This window comes from Anomaloglossus baeobatrachus, chromosome 9 (genome assembly GCF_048569485.1).
Source record: "Anomaloglossus baeobatrachus isolate aAnoBae1 chromosome 9, aAnoBae1.hap1, whole genome shotgun sequence".
NCBI lineage: Eukaryota > Metazoa > Chordata > Amphibia > Anura > Aromobatidae > Anomaloglossus > Anomaloglossus baeobatrachus.
This window is the reverse complement of record NC_134361.1, coordinates 40,479,111-40,494,565: the sequence shown is the minus strand read 5'-3', so window position 1 is coordinate 40,494,565 and position 15,455 is coordinate 40,479,111. Positions and strand designations below refer to the sequence as shown.

Genomic DNA, 15,455 nt, shown 5'->3' with positions numbered 1-15,455 from the left:
GCAAGTGCCCATTTAGCACTTGTGGCAGCGACATGTGGTGGATTAAATCTTCACTCGCAGTCAATGCTGCTAGAAATACCTTTGATAAGGGTATGGTCAAACAGATTCCCAGGAATCCTATCACTGTCTGGAGAAACCAATTGATTGAACGTTTTTTTGTTTTTTTTTCATTTGAAAGGGTCATTGCAGCAGGTGCCAAATAACTCTTAGCTTCCAAATTTTAAAGGGAATCTGTCAGCAGGTTTTTGCTACCTCATCTGAGATCAGCATGATGTAGGCAAAGAGATCCTGAATCCAACTATGTATCACTTAGATTACTGGGTGCAGCCATTCTGACACAATCAGAATTGTTAGATTTATCCATGTAGCAGAGCTGAGATAGCTATTCCTGCCCACACCAGGCTCTGTATAGGGATTGTACATTGACAATGAGCTGTCAGTCAGAAGAGGGACGTGCCGGACTGCCTTGCGTGTGACATTGTTGTCGGAGCAGTGATAAGTCCTGCTGCTTAAACAAACATAGCAAATACACAACAGATGGACCTTTACAAGACAGGCATGCCTGAATTCTCTGTGTTAACCCTTGCAGCATGCTGTTTTCAGCTTACATAGCAAAAACTGCTTAATCATACATAGCAAATAAACAGATCGGAGCACGACAAGACAGGCAGTCCTGAATTCTTTGTATTATCCCTTGCAGCATGTTGTTTTCAGCTTACATGGCAGAAACTGCTTAAACATACATAGCAAATAAACAGATCGGAGCACGACAAGACAGGCAGTCCTGAATTCTTTGTATTAACCCTTGCAGCATGTTGTTTTCAGCTTACATGGCAGAAACTGCTTAAACATACATAGCAAATAAACAACAGATTGGACTGTGATAAGACAGGCATCCCTGAATTCTGTGTTATCCTTTGCAGCATGCTGTTTTCAGCTTCCATTGCAAAAACCTGCTGACAGATTCCCTTTAATTCTTATAAGTAGAAAAAAATGTAATTAAAATAGTTTAAAATGAATCAACGTGGGATGAAAGCCAACTGGTAATAATGAGGAAAATTTCCAAATCCGCTCATTAATGGTGTTAAGTCTAATTCCTCTACGTCCACAGGTGACCGGAGGCTGAAGTTCTGTAAAATGGTTGTGAAAAACAGGAAGAGCTCCATTCTTGCAAGACCTTCTCCAAGACAGATCCGTTTTCCTGGAAAGTAACGAGATATTCGATAAATCAACAATGACTTTCCATCTCCCAAATATGAAAAATATTAGATATCATCTCTAAAAGTGCTGCTAATGCGATAGTGCCAAAAATGTATGGATTTCAGGTGGGATATTAGGGTAAGTCCGAGTTGGCAGTTGGTAAAACTTTAAATAAATTGTCAACTTCTGAGAATCTCTTTTCTTTTAATGAAGTAAATGGATCTGTTGAGAAGAATATCTGATGTAACAGCTAAAGCTAATGATTGAGGTCATGAACAAGGGCCTACCCTCTATTAAAGGGAACCTGTCAGGTGCAATATGCACCCACAGCCACAAGCAGTTCTGGATGCATATTGCTAATCCCTGCCTAACAATCTAGCATCATAGATAATGAGATCTTTAGAAAAATGATACGCCCACAGGGTCGGGCATTACTCGTTGACGGGCCGTGGTGCTTCTCCTGGGATGCCACGGTGGCCTTGCCCAGTTCCGTGACCCCGGGTGTCAATAAAAGGCTGGAGATGGGGAGGATGGGAATAGTTGTTCGCGATGCCAGTGACGCCACCTGTGGTGTGCAGCCAGTATCAGCCGCCGCTGCAGACTTCTCTGCTGGGGCGGTTGACAACACAGCTCTGATGGTTCAGCTTTCCACAGGCAGAGCTAGGCCCCAGGGAGGATGGTGGTAGTAGTCTCTCAGCCATTGATGGCACGGCGTTGCGATGGTGAGGGCGCCGGCAGTGACAAGACGAGAGAGGCGGAACAGTTCAAGGTCTTTTATTCACTGGTCACACAATGCCGTTGGAGCACAAGGCTACGCTGTGATGGGCCTCAGCCAATCCCGGATACTTTGGTGGTCATGGCCGGTGGTTCCTTCCGTGCATCTCCCTTCTATGGTTTCCCTCCACCCCATCTCCTGGGCCGTGGAACGGGTCATGGGTGCCTTCTACACTCCCCGCGAACCCTGGGATCCCCCTTCTTTCTTAAGAACCCGTGTCGAGCCTCCAGCTCCAGACCACGGGCCCTGAACTTTCTGTGCCTTTGCCTGTTTGTCCGTTCCGGAGTCCGACCTAACTCGGACGCTGTCCGATGCTAACTGCTTGTAGTGTGTCAGATGGCTCCCGACTTCCCCTGTGGGTGCCCCACCTCCCGGGTCCCTGAACTAGTGGGCATGAGGTCCCATACCTCATGATGGCCACCCCAGTACCTACCCTAGCCCGGTCCCAGTGACAGAACCCCCGTGTTATGTGTTGGTTGAGTGTGGTTGTTACCGGTGATGACCTCCTCCGTATCCGTGATGAATACTGCACCTCGGGTGAGGTTCAGTACCCTGTGGCGCCTGAGGCCGCAGGGGCGCCACAAAAATGTATTTCTAAAGATCCTTTATGAGATGCTAATGAGTCCAGCGACTAGTCGTAAGGGTATCATAGTATCATAGTATCATAGTTTTTAAGGTTGAAGGGAGACTCTAAGTCCATCTAGTTCAACCCGTAGCCTAACATGTTGATCCAGGGTGTTAGTTCCTGCGCTCATTCCGCCCTCTTAGCATGTTAGCACACCCACAACCATCATTGTAATTTTTATTTCATAAATCAATATTACACATGAAAATAGAAACTTTGTAATATATATTAATAGAAAAATCTGCTTTTTCTCCTCTTGGATCTTTCATTTTCAAAATTCAAAAAATTTTCAAAATTCAAAAACGTTGCCATTACTGAGATATGAGATGACAGCTGCTGCTGATAAGATTCTATGTAGAATTGAATCTGGCTTCACAGATTTTACCCAAACTGAGAATTTTGAGAATGATCAGTCCAAGAGAAGAAAAAAGCTTTCTTATGTTCATGTGAACTATTAATTTATTAAATAAAAATTAAAATGACCCTTACATTTTAGCATCTTAATTTCAAGCACTTACCTGATGAGAATGGCATGAATCCATCATTGCGAATGAACTTGCCGTTTTCATCCAAGAAATGTCCTGGATTGAACTGATTTGGGTATTTAAACTGTTTTGGATCTCGTAGAACAGAACTGAGCATTGGGTAGATGGTTGTACCCTAGAAAAAACAATCCAGTTACAGAATTTATAACTATTACAATCATCTATTTATCTCTAATTAATGTCATTAGACTATTGAGATATGGAGAACGGGACCGCTTTACCTTTGGAATAAGAAAATCTCTAAACTTCAGGTCTCGTATTACTTTATGTGGGATTCCCATTGGTATGAGGTCAATATATCTTTGAATCTCATGTATTACAGCATCCATATAGGGCATACGAGATCGATCTTCTACACATGGAGCCCTGTTTCTTCCAATCACTTTGTCAATCTCTTGATGGATGCGTTCTGTAGAGATGCAAGAAAAGTGGGGCATAAATATTAAGATAACTTGAGTTAAAGACCAGGATTACATGGATCGGACTACCTTCCACTTGAGTCAAAATTCCCGTAGGGACATTGGTTGGTTGTGAGGTCATCAATTGGAGTGAAATTGTCCCAAGTCTTGCTGAATTAATTGGTCTTTTGTGTCAATTTTGAGTTTTTGCAAAATTCAGTTATACTGAAAGAAGCCAGTAGCTTGGTTGACTTAAGGCCCCGTTACACGCTACGATTTATCTGACGATCTCTTAAACGATGTGACATGCCCAGATCGTAGTTACGATTTGCCGAGATCGCACATAGGTCGTTTATTAGTGGTTACATGTAACGATCTCACAAACGACGCAACATCATTCAGCGATATATTGTTTGACCCAGGCAGTCGTGTGGATGTTGTTCGTTGTTGGCAGGGTGTCAAACGTAGCAATATGTCTGCTGCTTTCCAAACGAAGAACAATATTTTGAAGCTGAACGACGTGTCAACGATCAACGATTTTCATCCTATTTGCGATCGTTCGGAGTCGCACGAAGGTGTCACATGCAACGACGTTGCTAACGATGCTGGATGTGCGTCACGGAATCCGTGACCCCGACGACATATCGTCAGATAAATCGTAGAGTGTAACGCCACCTTTGGACTCTTGAATTATTTGAAGTAATGTAGGAAGTTGAAGTTTCTTAGTATTTCATGAACTTTACCAACCTTCAACATCCGGATTCTTGAGAAGAATCATCAGTCCATAACGCAGGGTTGTGCTGACTGTTTCTGTCCCAGCTCCAAACAAGTCAAATGTGGTATTGACAATGGCCTCCATGTGAAACTCAGTGTCGGTGATGTCTTTCTCCTTTGGAGACAAGTACAAAAACTTATATGCTTGAAGAAAGTGTTATTCACTTGAAAAATATAACATTTCAGGAGCCAATTCATATAAAATAAAACGCAAACAAAATAGACAATTTTGACAATAACTAATGATTATCGGGTTGGGTGATTTTGTAAAGCATTTGATCATTCTTTTTTACTGTTGACCGCCCAACAAATAGTTGCCATCATTCAAAACATTCGTGGGACATGTTGGAATTTTTCAGCTGATGATTCACACTGACATCTTTATTATCTAAAAATATCCAATATTGGCTGATCTAGTCAGTCATTGGTTTGGAGTTATTGACAAATGCTCATTTACTCAACTGATGAGCAACCGGAAGTTGGCTTGTTTTCATCTAATGTGTTTGCAGGTCATTACGGTACCACACTATCAGTTTTCCTATGTGACCACCTCTATTATAGATAACCTGATGCAGACAGAAGCATAGCTGATGGTTATTAATTGTCCGGAAACGACTGGACAGGCCAATAAAGTATGTCAATTTTTATTTCCGGTATGTAAATAAAAAGTTTGAAGCATCTGTGATTTTATTGAAGTAGAAAAAATTTCTACAGATTATTAAGACTGTAAAGGCGGCGTCACACGGTACGATATATCGAGCGATATGTCGTCTGGGTCACGGATTCCGTGACACACATCCGGCATCGTCCGAGATATCATAGAGTGTGACAGCTACAAGCGACTGTGAATGAGCAAAAATACTCACCTTATCGTTGCTCGTTGACACGTCATTCATTTTCATAATGTCGGTCACATTCATGGATGCAGGTTGTTCGTCGTTCTCGAGGCAGCACACATCGCTCCGTGTGACACCCCGGGAGCAACAAACACAGCTTACCTGCATCCCGCCGACAATGCGGAAGGAAGGAGGTGGGCGGGATGTTACGTCCCACTTATCTCCGCCCCTCCTTTTCTATTGGGCGGCCACTGTGTGACGTCGTTGTGACACCGAACGTCCCTTCCTCTTCAGGAAGATGATGTTCGCCGCCCACAGCGAGGTCGTTCTGGAGGTAAGTACGTGTGACAGGGGGTTACCGACTTTGTGCGACACGGGCAACAAATTGCCCGTGACTCACAAACGGCAGGGGCAGATGCGATCACTTATGCGATCGCACGATATATCAACCCGTGTGACAGGGCCTTAAGCGTCACTGTGAATGCAGCTAATGTCTTGATATCAGAGTTATGGGTTGCCGACATGTATCATTTATAATCTTAATGATTTGATATGGATTTCAAAAGTTTCCATAAAAATGTTAGCTGTTTGTAATCTTCCATAACAAATCAATATGGCAAATTATTGGGCACCAAAAATCTTATTAATTTTTATATTACCTAAATCATGTAAGACACAGGCAAAGCTAGACTTTGCTTAATACCAGTCAACACTTTGTATATCAATATCTTGGGCAAGGTAAAATTATTTCTTATTTTTCTTTATTTTTATGGATTTCTAAATAATATTTTTGAATTTTTTTGGATGGTTGTGCCGGCATTTTCTCATTTTTCCTTTGACTTCTTGGTGCTCTGCCTCAGTCTCCCTCATGCACACACAGGACTTGAGCATGCGCCCTCATAGTGTCCCCCCACTTAGAACTCTATGCAACATCTATGGAACGAACTTACCTGTTCCATTCTAATAAGAAAGCAGTCAATAAAATCCCGAGGATCATTGAGATCAAAAGTTTCCTTATGCATTTGCACACGTTGTTTAATAAATTCCTGAATACCATCAATAGCATTAAAAAGTTTATGATGAGGTCCGGGCATCTTTCCTACAATTTTCGGATAGACATTGTACATCTGAAAGAAATTGATGTAGTGAAGTCATGGCATCTAAAGCTTTGGATTAAAATATTTCTGGACTGGAAGCAATTCCCTCCTTACCTGTCCCCAAACATTGCTAAAACCTTTAAAAACTTCATTTAGGAGACCCAAAAGCCTCAGAAATTCTTTGTCTTCATACTCAAATCGATCTCCGAAAACCACTGAACAGATGACGTTAGAAACCGCTTTGGCAAAATAGAATGTTGGATCCAATGGTTGGCCTGTCACGGGAGAAGAGGCAATTACATTAGGACCTTTTCTTGTTCTAGTTATTGAGGACTGCAGTAGGGTGTGTAAAAAAAATATTATGGTCTTCAGAAAGTGATGGTGTAAACGTTCCTCCTCTAGAAAACAGGTAATTGCAGGAGAGCTATATCTGTAATCTGTGTGTATAGTGTAAATATCTTATCTTAGCTAGGCCCCCAAAATTAAAATATAGCTGTCAACTCATCCATTATCAAACTATAAAAATATGACTCTGCTAATTCTGTCCTAGTCTACACAGCAAATCTGACAAGTGAGCTATAGAAAATAGGAAGTCTCAGATAGTTAAGTCTGCTTTAGTAGATAATCTAGAAACTATTTTAGTTGGATAGTCAAATGAAAAATAAAAATACTTAATTTCACAGAACACTTTTCGTTTGAGCACAATTTTTTATGGTGTATGTTTTTTTATTTAGTTCTCACTTTTGCTCTTTCGAAATTCTTCCATAAGAAATTGGGCCTCTTCTTGAATTCTCTGCTCAATGCTTCTTTTTCCCATTCCAAAATTCCTTAATGTCATCAGAGAGAAGCGGCGTAACTGTCTCCAGCGTTCACCATTACTGCCAACCACCCCTAAAAAAGTTTATAATATAATTGATAGTAATATCATTGGCTGTTCGGGAAACTAAGAAATCAACAGCCCTGGGACCACCTAATAACCTTGCCGCCAGCCCCTATTAGGCGTACACAGCTGAAAATGATGCATGAAAGAGCAAACGGTGACTTCGTCTGCACCAATATAGTTTATGGCCCCATCAAAACATATTTCCGAATTCCGTTTTGCAGTGGTTTTGATGTAAGTCCTAATGAAGCCCCCGAATGTAGGGCCAAATTCTATGTCAAGATCCAATGTTGTGGGTTGTATTAATCACCTAGGAAGGTTAATGAGGCAATTATTTTTTTCCTTCCATCCACAGTCTTACAGGAATTTCAGGTAGATGGCCAAAACAAGATGCCCCCAGTCCACGAGATTCCAAACCAGGACCTGCAGCTCCATTGCACCTATACCAGCGATACCCACTGTCTTCCAAGTTTTGATTGGCAAAAGCTTTTGCATCTCTTGGCAGTATGGTCTACAATCACAGGCCTTTGCTATCCCAGATGATGGATGCTACGACCATAGCACGTTTATGCAGCTCCAGCTGGCAACAACCACCATCCCCTTGTCAGTGTTCTAAGTACCCCAAGTCATCCCTCTGGTTTCAGCCTGGCCCCTGAACTATACATTCCCCCAATGTTAACTGTGCATTCGTGGAGGTATTTTCCTGAGGCCAAGCCCATCAACCTGAGGCTGCATGTGGTGAAGGGTCCACTGGGTCTACTATCACCATCCACAGAATAAAGGCCACGTCTCACTAAGCAACATCGCTAGCAACATCGCTGCTGAGGCACGACTTTTGTGATGTTGCTAGCGATGGTGCTGTGTGTGACATCCAGCAACAACCTGGCCCCTGCTGTGAGGTCGCTGGTTGTTGCTGAATGTCCTGGACCATTTTTTAGTTGTTGATCTCTTGCTGTGAAGCACATATCGCTGTGTGTGACAGCGAGAAAGCAACAAGTGAATGTGCAGTGAGCAGGGAGCCGGCTTCTGCGGACGCTGGTAACCAATGTAAATATCGGGTAACCAAGAAGCCCTTTCCTTGGTTACCCGATATTTACCTTCGTTTCCAGCGTCCGCTGCTCTCAGCTGTCAGTGCCGTATCCCTGTTCCCTGCACACATAGCCAGACTGCACATCGGGTAATTAACCCGATGTGTACTCTGGCTAGGAGTGCAGGGAGCCAGCGCTAAGCGGTGTGCGCTGGTAACCAAGGTAAATATCGTGTTGGTTACCCGATATTTACCTTAGTTACCAAGCGCAGCATTGCTTACATGCGTCGCTGCTGGCTGGGGGCTGGTCACTGGTTGCTGGTGAGATCTGCCTGTGTGACAGCTCACCAGCAACCCGTGCAGCGACGCTCCAGCGATCCCTGCCAGGTCAGGTTGCTGGTGTGATCTGCCTGTTTGACAGCTCACCAGCGACCCGTGTAGTGACGCTTCAGCGATCCCTGCCAGGTCAGGTTGCTGGTGGGATCGCTGGAGCGTCGCTTAGGGTGACGGTACCTTTAGACTAGTGGCAAGAGAGCAATGGCTTAATTGATGCCCCTGTAACACTAACGAGAGTAATGGAATAATTGCTTTACTCTAATTACCAATCTCATGCCTGGCCTTCTGTGTACATAAGATCCAGACAGCACATCTCTCCGGGGTCTGGATAAGCATAGTATGTGCATGTGTGAACTGTGTCTCCCACAAAACCCCTCCTGATCCAATAAAATTTTATTGTGCACCTTAAACTGACGAGCAAGAAAATATCTAATAAAACATAACAATAAGATCGACGTGTCTGCCATTGCTTTAATACACATTTTAATTTAGTTTTCTGAGTTAGGAATTGACTGGAAATTATACAACATTATTATGAGCAAAATCTATAATTAACATTGAATCCGCTATACATGTGTTTTTCTTACCGTGACCTCCAGAAGATATCCTGTCCAGAAGTGGCATGTGTCCCCTGGCACCGAAGTCCTCGGCATTGTCTATGAGAGCCTCCTTCACCGCATCATAACTGCACAGGACCACAACGGGATCCGTGCCCATATGGATGGTATATACTGGTCCATACTTCTCACTGAGCTAGTGGGGACACGAGCAAAACAGGTCGATAAAATACTCATCATGAATTGTCAAACAATTGTTTGTTATGTAATGAATGCCAAGTCTGACTTTAAGGGGAATGTGTCACCAGAAAATGACCTATTGTTTAAATCACATTTGATTGTATTTTTTTTAATAATTGTAATATTTTTCATTTGTTATATTTCTCTCCATGTGAAAAATCAGAACTTTGAGAATTTTGCACACAGTCCATTTAATATAATACTAGACTCATACTTCCTGTTTTGTACAGCTGACTTTTCAGCAGTCTCATTATCATCAGAGACAGCATTACAATGAAAAGTAACATCTTTACATACAGAACACAACACAGAAACCACCATTCACAATAGGTTATAGTTCACAATGACCTGTGCCTAGGTTATAGCACATGTCTAAACAAACAAATATGGTCTGACTAAATCTGTTGCTGTTAATGTCCATGTGAAGAATAAGTAGTAGGAGTCTAAAATTAGGCCTAATGGCCATTGTAAACAAATGCAAGATTTGTTTGTTTTTTTTTTGTTTTTTTAATATATAGATAGCAATATGACAAAGAGAAAAAAAGCATTCTCAATAGTGTTTAAAAATATATATATATTAAAATCAAATTGAAATAATAAGTCATTTTCTGATTAAACTTTCCTGATAGTGAAGGTTGTCAAAAAACTGTATAAACGATTTTTTTCTCTGTTCTTTGAATTAACTGCAGAATATAATAATTTTGTGGTGTTAGATTTTTTTTTTTATTTTACCCTGTAGCCCAAGGCAAATGTGACCCTTACCGAGCCACTGTTTATCCCCTACGTTACAAGCATAGAGCATGCTTACCAAAAAATTCCTTTGAACCCTTAAATCCAAAAAAGGGGCAACCAAACTGTCAAAGGGCTTGTACACTACTTGGACAGACCCTTCTCAATCTGAGTGTATGCCCCCAATAAAATAAAAACTCATATTCACCTTTGGTGTTGGTGCCGTTGCAGCGCTGCCTTCCATTTCTGAGCCTTTGGATGAATCAAAGAGGAAGTCAGAGATGCGGCTGCCACTCACTTCCTGTTGATGTTTGATACGTCCGAAGGCAGGAAGGCGATTGAAGCCAGTGCCAGTTGAGCGGGGGGGTTCTTATGACGTAACAACCTCATAGTAAATCCCTATCTAAAACTTAACATTTATTGATTAGTATCATGAATATCTGGCAGCATGGTAGCTGCTACTGGTGTATCTAGCCACATTATTCTATCGGCCTCCTGATGAACCAAGGATTGGGGAAACGCGTAGAGGCAGTAATAAACTAAGTGATTTTTGTCCCTGCTTTTGTATAGGTTCTCTCTGAGAACACTGGTGACCTCCGGAATCTGGAGGAGGTTATTGTGAACCCCATTTTTTGCACAATGCACGTTATCACTTTATAATTGCGCTCTGCACTTTATCTTTGACCTTAGGGGTTCACAGGGTCATAGCAGGGACAGTCTTCGGTGAGTGGGGGTGCCACATCGTATCTTTAGGGTGCCAACCTCCATGGCTAGGTAGGGCACAGGAGGGAGTGGATATTGTAGGGACTGAGTTTACCTCTCTCTTCTGTGCACTGGGCTGTTTTAGCTAAGTGTATTGTGGTTTTTAACCTTTTATATATTTATCAATAAATGTTAAATTTTAGATAGGGATTTATGTTGTATTTCACTCAAACCTATTAACTGGTGTTTCTAAACAACCTCATAGTAACCACGAAAGAGCAATCCAGGCACCGGAAGAACAGTGCCAACACTGGAGATGAGTATAAGTGTTTTTATTTTAAAAGGGGCAAACACGGAGATTGAGCTTGAGAAGCGGTTGCCCGAGAAGTGGACAACCCCTTTATTGTCAAATTATATTTTTCTACTATACTAAGTTTTAAATCCTATTTTCAAAAAGGAGATCAAAAACAGAAGTAGATTATAATTTACATTTTATACATTTATTCTAGAGTTTATCGTGGGTTCAGCTCTTCTTTAATGAGCTAACCAATATCTCAATGATATAGTGCTCGATAAGAGGCGATAGCTTGTATTCCATTGATTCTTGGCACTGTTCAGAAGCAGAGAAATTTAACATAGTAAATACGGCAATTATTGAGGATTTACATATTATGTAATCCAACACCAATGTTATATAGTTAAATAATTTTTAATCCATGCAGCTAAGAACATAAACTGCTGATGTAACCTGAAAACAATCAACAGGCTGCTGCCGATAGATCAATGATTCTCCTTTTCTATGTTATTCTTTTAGCACTTTCAGTAAATATAGTATTATAGTCATGCTTTGAAGTAGTATTATATATGATTACATTACCAATACTTTAGATTGCATCATAACCTTACAAGGGAAACATACATAAGGGAATGAATAGCTAAACTAGGCTTTAGATTCTCAGTATTCTTTGGTTATTCCCAACATTCCAATGACTATCGAAAGAATAGTTGAACACTGGCAGTCCGAGCAGATGGACCCCCATGTATCCTGAGAGGGGGGATCTGAAATGCCCTGCTGGGACATAGCAGAGATCCTTTCAGTCTCTGAGGGATTCCTCCTATGTGTCATTTTAGAACCTGGCTCTCAGGACAAGTTGGATTCCCAGTGGTTGGAGCCCACTGATCTATAGGTTATCAATCATCATCTATAGCAGGGTTTCCCAAACTCCAGTCCTCATGGCCCCCAATAAGTCATGTTTTCAGGATTTCCTTACTATTGAACAGGTGACGGAATCATTATCAAGGCATCACCTGTGCTATAGTAAGGAAATCCTGAAAACATGACCTGTTGGGGGTCGTGAGGACTGGGGTTTAGGAACCACTGATCTATAGTGTGGTTAGTTGAAAACTTTAAGAGTTTAGACTAATCCTTTAAATAAAGTACCTCATCCTCAATCAAATTCCATTAAAGTACAGATGATGCTAAGGTTATATATTGTAAAAAAATTACAATATGATGACAATGTGTATATACCTAGAGACAGAATATCTACCCCCCGGTGGCGGACATACCACAGATGGAAGACCAATGTGTTTCCCTGGTCTGTTTCCAGTTGCCAATGTAAACTTCCTTTGTAGAGATTAATTCTTTTATCCTCAAAATTTATCAAAGAGACTACCGGTGTTACGGAGACCATGATGTGTATAAAATATTTATAAGTTCTATATTAACTGACTGCCCAGCCATATTCTCATGGAGGCAAGATCCTGAATTTGTAGCTTTGTACCCAATCACATTATTAACAAGTAACCTGATGTCTTTAAAGGCTTTTGTTCATGGGCAAAGTTTAATTTTTAATGAATAGATCTTGGAATAATAATAATTTCCACATTTGGATGTGTTTAAAAAAATGTTCCTGTGCTGAGATAATCTTATATATGTGTCCCTGCTATGTACTGTGTAATGGCTGTGTCTGACCGTACAGGGACATGGTCTGATCATACAACATCTCCTAGGCAGGGGAGGAAGTAAAAAAGAATACAGACATTGCAGCACAAGATCACAAATAATTCTTTCTTTGAGGTAAAAGATTTTTTAATAACAGGCAGGAAAATGTTTTACCTCCCAAAAAGAATCAGCTGTGATCCCATGTTGTAAAGTCTTTATACTCTTTTGTCTCCTTCCCTGCCCAGGAGATGTGGTATGATCAGACCACATCTCTGTACGGTCAGACACGGCCATTACACAGTACATACATTAGCAGGGTCACATATATAAGATTATCTCAACACAGGAACATTTATTAAAACACATCCAATTGCGGAAAGTATTTTTATTCCAAGATTTTTTGATTAAAACAAACTTTAAAATGAACTTTGTTTATGGGAAAGCCCCTTTAAATTTCATTCTTTAGATTATTTACAAGAGCACCCCTCCCCCTTTTTATTTGGTAATTTATACATCTACAATTCTTTGCCTTCATAATTCCTGACATGTTGATTACCTGTTGATACATGGTCTGGAATTATTAAAACTTACCTTATTCAGTGACTTAAATACTTCTTTACCATTAATTTGAAGAATATTGCCCAGGATAGGCAATGGGGTTGGCCCTGGTGGCATTTTACCTCTGCCTTTTGTTTTCCTGGCTTGCATTATGCTTAGAAGAATGAAGACTATACAAGCGATCAGTAACAGAGTTGTTACTCCGAAGAAGTCCATTTTGATAACTCTCTCCTGAATTACTTGTAGCAATAGGTGTATCATCACTATTTATAGAATTGATCCCTAAAGAGGGTTGTATTTGGCACAATTGATACCAGGTTACTTAATAGCCACCTTCAAGCTTATATATGTACTCAGATATTTGTGTGGGATCCAATGACAATGCCATAACAGAGAAACATGTGGTAGGAGCGTGACTCATTGTGTTGTAAGTGGAAGGATTAAGGAAAACTTAATTAACCCGTTTCTTTAAGTCTGGGACATTTTCAGAGGTAAAAGCAGAGTACATATTACCATTTATTATATTTTTAAAAATCAATGTTAAAATTGGGTTCATTATTAGGGATAATCGAATACTTCGATTATTCGGCTTCGCAAATATTTTCTGCATACTTCGCCGCTATTCGACTATTCGCAAATATTCGATGCGCAATGTAAGTCTATGGGAAACCCGAAAAACAACTATTCGGAACGATTCAGGTTTCCATAGACTTACATTGCGCATCGAATAGTCCAATAGCGGCGAGGTATTCGGAAAATATTCGCGAAGCCGAATAATCGAAGTATTTGATCATCCCTATTCATTATCATTTTTGTATAAGGGATGTATTGCTCTAAATTATTTTATATATAGGCTTAAGGCTATTATGAACATTTATGAGCCTCCATGGTAACAGACTACAAAACACCTCTGTGTAGTCTGATCCAGCAGTCAGACTTTATTCTATTTTCTTCCTATTTATTCTAAATTCTATTTAGCACGTTAAAGGTATTCTCCAAAAATGTAATAAAATGGCCCTAGATTGTAATGAAAACATCCTAGTCACGTGTCTGGGTTGGTTGCAGTCTGGAGAAACAGAGCTCCTGAGATCTGTGTCTCAACTGACAGAGGAGCACTGGTGTAAGCACACATACAGGAGCTTCCATAAAAGTGATGTTAAAAAAAGTATTTTCTCTACAGGTACGTGAGCATAGGGGACTGAGGCTGGAGACAAAAATCATTTGTGCTTTATCAGCCAAGAAGGAGGATTTATTTTCGTTTCATATACTTCTCAAAGCTGTTAGGTGTGCTTCTGATGAATCTGGTCTTCTGTCAGTTGAGACACAGGTCTCAGGAGCTGTGTTTCTTTAGACTGCAGTTCATCTTGTCCTTGACATGGAGATTGATTTATTTTCATGTCATCTACTTTTCACATCTCTGTTATATGTGCTTCTGGTCAATCTAATTTTCTGTCATTGAGACACGGGTCTCAGGAGCTGTGTTTCTTCGAATGCTGCTCATCTTGCCCTTGATTAGGATGGGCTGCTGTTTGAATTATGAGACGGAGGCCCTTTTAATGCATTCTTAGGGAACCCCCTGGTACTTTGGTGGACCAGTTATCACGCTAGGTATGGGGGGAGTACAAAGCGAACACCGAAAGGAAAGGGAAACCCTGCATCTAGTAAAGGAGGAGATGGTGACCCTTGACCAAACCTATCGCTGACCCCTGGGGTCCCTCACTACTCTAGATAGGTTCCGCACCTATACGCTGAGCTGAATACCTGACCCTAGGATTACCCTAGAACTGGGCCCTAGGTAGGTGGGATGAGCTCTTTGTCAACCCCACTAAATACTAAAGAAGACACAAGGAAGACACACATGGGGAAAGCGCATGAGCAACTTATCTCTAGATGTGCCAAGAAGTTCCGCAAAGAGCAGCAATGATCCAACATATGAGTGCAAGCCGACTGCTTGTATTCAGAGCTTGTGAAGGAACTGAATATCACCAGCACAAGTCCAGGGAAAATTAGCTTTTAAACCCAAGTGGAAATACAGATGATTAGCAGCTGGAGGGAAAAGGAGGTCTGCTGGGTCCTAAAGGGAATAGGATGAAAACCCAGCAGAGGACATACATAGTACACTGAATACTAACAGCAGGAACAATAGAAAGTCAGGGAGCATTTTGCACAGCCAAACGCTGTGACCTTCTATTGCCAGACGCCACAGGACTGTCTGTCACCCGTAACACCAG

General features: G+C 41.2%; 1 protein-coding gene across 4 annotated transcripts; it reads right to left on the bottom strand.

The window, feature by feature from the left end:
• Nucleotides 1–1,019: 1,019 nt before the first annotated feature.
• On the bottom strand, nucleotides 1,020–13,485 carry LOC142251107 (cytochrome P450 2C16-like). Of its 4 annotated transcripts, XM_075323620.1 has the most exons (10): nucleotides 13,258–13,440; nucleotides 9,081–9,246; nucleotides 6,992–7,141; nucleotides 6,365–6,525; nucleotides 6,100–6,280; nucleotides 5,496–5,515; nucleotides 4,291–4,408; nucleotides 3,367–3,554; nucleotides 3,119–3,260; nucleotides 1,020–1,201 (listed from the first exon to the last, which is right to left on the bottom strand). In XM_075323620.1, the coding sequence occupies exons 1-10, from the start codon at nucleotides 13,438–13,440 to the stop codon at nucleotides 1,020–1,022; spliced, it is 1,491 nt and encodes a 496-aa protein (XP_075179735.1). The 4 variants fall into 4 exon arrangements, with proteins under 4 accessions (XP_075179735.1, XP_075179733.1, XP_075179734.1 ...); XM_075323618.1 differs by lacking the exon at nucleotides 5,496–5,515 and having other exon boundaries at nucleotides 4,291–4,432; nucleotides 6,104–6,280; nucleotides 13,258–13,485; XM_075323619.1 differs by lacking the exon at nucleotides 5,496–5,515 and having other exon boundaries at nucleotides 4,291–4,432; nucleotides 6,104–6,280; nucleotides 9,087–9,246.
• Nucleotides 13,486–15,455: the final 1,970 nt, after the last annotated feature.

Excerpts from the sequence above, each read along its gene's own strand:
- LOC142251107 (XM_075323618.1), bottom strand. The coding sequence starts at position 13,485 with ATGATACACCTATTGCTACAAGTAATTCAGGAGAGAGTTATCAAAATG. Across the intron at positions 9,247-13,257 it reads TATTTAAGTCACTGAATAAG|CTCAGTGAGAAGTATGGACC; the intron begins GTAAGTTTTAAT and ends TGTCCCCACTAG. Across the intron at positions 4,433-6,103 it reads TTCTTATTAGAATGGAACAG|GAGAAAGACATCACCGACAC; the intron begins GTAAGTTCGTTC and ends TTGTCTCCAAAG.